Below are 2733 nucleotides of genomic sequence, written 5' to 3' on the forward strand. Positions count from 1 at the left end.
GTGGCACTTCTCTTCATTGCACGTCTGGTCTTAACAAGTCAAAACTGCATGACATCTGAAGATGGCGTTGTGTTACGGAATCACGTGTACAGGACGATGATGTCACGCAACGGACTAGACTGCTACAAGAAATGTCGTGATGACGTAAAATGTCAAAGTTTGAATTACTACATTGATGACGTCAAGTGTGAACTGAATACGAGGACAAAAGAAATGAGAAGCAGAGAAGTACAGCCGAAAGAGCGGGCAATTTACTTTGAGAACCCAAACAGAGGTTAGGAATAGGGATAAGCAAGCACGTAGCCAGGATTTGTCGATAGAGTTGCGTATCCGCAGATGTGAAAAAGCGTCTAGGATTTAAAGAAACTTCAAAAGGAAAATGATGATTTTGTCGATTGAGGGGGATTCGCGCATCTTGCGCCCATTACGCACTTGTAGCTTGCGAGCCGCCAATCCTGTGTGTTTTCGTTATTCAGGATCCCTGTGGTATAAAAAATCGGGTACTTTGCTGCTGGACACAGAAATACCGAATTCCCCAAAATAGGAATTTACTAATTGTTCCACTAGAGAGCCGGCTCGCAGGCTACGCACTTGGGATACCGGCAAGAAATGTCACAAGACAGTCAATATTGATGATGATGATGGTGATGATGATGGTGATGATGGTGATGATGGTGATGATGGTGATGACGGTGATGATGGTGATGATGGTGATGATGATGATGATGGTGATGATGATGATGATGGTGGTGGTGATGGTGGTGATGATGATGATGATAATGATGATGATGATGATGATGATGATGATGATGATGATGATGATGATGATGATGATGATGATGATGATGATGATGATGATGATGATAATGATACGGTTCGTTTCAGTCCCCCTTGGCTCGGTCCAAGGTGCACCTGCCCTCTCCTGTCAAGAGATCAACGAAGTGGAAAAGGATTCAGCCAGTGGGCGGTACTGGCTGGAACCCAGGCCCCCAAATAAAGCGGCAGAAGTATTTTGCAACATGACCACCCAAGGTAATGCCAAATACGTAACTACAGTTTCTGTGGTTTTACCGCGTGACAAATAAGGCGAGAGCAAACAAAATAAAGAGGGGGAGAGAGAAAGTGCTTCTGGGAATGCGTTAAAACTTTTTCTAGGAGACAGATCTAGATCTAGGTCTAGATTTGAAGGCCCGTATAGTGTTTGTTTGTAGTACTAAGTTCCCTTTCGTGTCAAACATTCTAGAAGCCACTGAGTGCTACAACAGCCCTTGTATGAATGGAGGGGAATGCATTATTGTTCCACACCCCAAGATCTTTCGATGCGCCTGTCCCAGCGGATACACTGGTGAATATTGTGAAACAGTCACAGGTATGTCCATCTGCAAAGCATGCATTGCACGCAGTGCCTGCACTCGAAATAATGTGGTCATTAAAATGAAGATTACGTTATTTACTTTGATACTAAACGGCTTGGTTTAGGTGGTGCCACATGGGAGAGGGAGCGGGCAAAACGTCGTATATTTTTTGCCACGTTTTATATAAAGAAACATTCTTCATTTGCAGAACACCCTTCCTTTCACAATGAATTTCTTTTATTTGGAGGACGCTGATTGAAATGGGTGGAAATATATGCTTTGTACATGTTCAATAACACATACCCTGATACTCAACGTGTTGTTGGGTTTCTCCTTTCATTTTTACAGAAAGCGAGTGCTCCAGTTACATTCAACTCAAGGAAAGTGATCGCCACCCCTCTGTGAACAGCTCAAGCCGATGCGATAAAAATCTTCTTCGATTTCCTGCATGGTACCGAATATCCGAGAATGCTGGTTCCATAGTAACCAATCGCTGCGTTAGTCGGGGTTCCTGTGGTTCAAAGTATCCCGGATGGATGAATGGAACAATGCCCGGAGAGCATGACGGGATTGTTCCTCGCACTATTTGTTTCCATAAGTTATCTTGCTGTGATGACCCGGTTCGCGTCGTAGTGAAAAACTGCGGCTCGTTCTTTGTTTATCATTTAGTCTCGTTACCTAATTGCGATTTTGGCTACTGTGGAGGGAGTTAGAAATTGTCTTTGTCTGATGACATTTTGGTATGACATCTTTATACATCTATTAAAAATAAGGTTGGAAATAAGGCGGAAAATTCCCCTAAGTACTTAGTGAGTAATATCAAACCAAATATCAAATGCGACTTTTTTAAATTGATCATTTAATTGATGCGACATTGAAATTAGCTTTTCGTCCCTGAACTCATACATAGCGCAAGGGTGATCAAGGAAAAAATTATCTTAAAAATCCAAAAACTGGGTATGTGCATTTTTGCCTCACATCATTTTGTTTTTAAAAGGAAAAATCAGTCCGTTATTTAAGGAACTGATTCTTTCTCCACCTCATCGAAGTGCGCATGTTCAGGGTTTTTCCGTCATGTCGAAAGTCATGTGAATGTTCATAAGAACATAAACAAGAACCCTACAGCTTTTGAAACCTGGAGCACTGCGGGTTAAGATACACATATTATCTGCAGCCTTATTTGTAATAGGTGTATACTTTATTCTAGTGGAAGACAGAATACAGTATTTGATGAAATCTCGAAGAAAGACTTCCTCTACAAAAGCAACAATTTCAATCTTTAGTTGTGTATAGTTGTGTAAACCAACATTTAGCGTACTTTGACAGTAACGTAGCAGGGGGTGGGTCACTGGGCGCACGTACCCCCCTCCCCACCAAT

General features: G+C 42.1%; 1 protein-coding gene across 1 annotated transcript; it reads left to right on the plus strand.

Annotated features, from left to right (window-relative positions):
* The first annotated feature begins 880 nt into the window (after positions 1-880).
* On the plus strand, positions 881-2136 carry LOC116608109 (uromodulin). The gene is made up of 3 exons (XM_032369411.2): positions 881-1032; positions 1244-1369; positions 1704-2136. Exons 1-3 carry the CDS (start codon positions 1020-1022, stop codon positions 2066-2068), a joined length of 504 nt encoding a protein of 167 aa, XP_032225302.2. The 5' UTR covers positions 881-1019; the 3' UTR covers positions 2069-2136.
* The last annotated feature ends 597 nt before the right edge of the window (positions 2137-2733 follow it).

Source organism: Nematostella vectensis, chromosome 11 (assembly GCF_932526225.1).
Source record: "Nematostella vectensis chromosome 11, jaNemVect1.1, whole genome shotgun sequence".
Taxonomy (NCBI): domain Eukaryota; kingdom Metazoa; phylum Cnidaria; class Anthozoa; order Actiniaria; family Edwardsiidae; genus Nematostella; species Nematostella vectensis.

Bases quoted from the DNA above. Each gene is read 5' to 3' on its own strand.
- LOC116608109 (XM_032369411.2), top strand. The intron at 1,370-1,703 runs GTATGTCCATCT...TCATTTTTACAG, and splicing joins ATATTGTGAAACAGTCACAG to AAAGCGAGTGCTCCAGTTAC.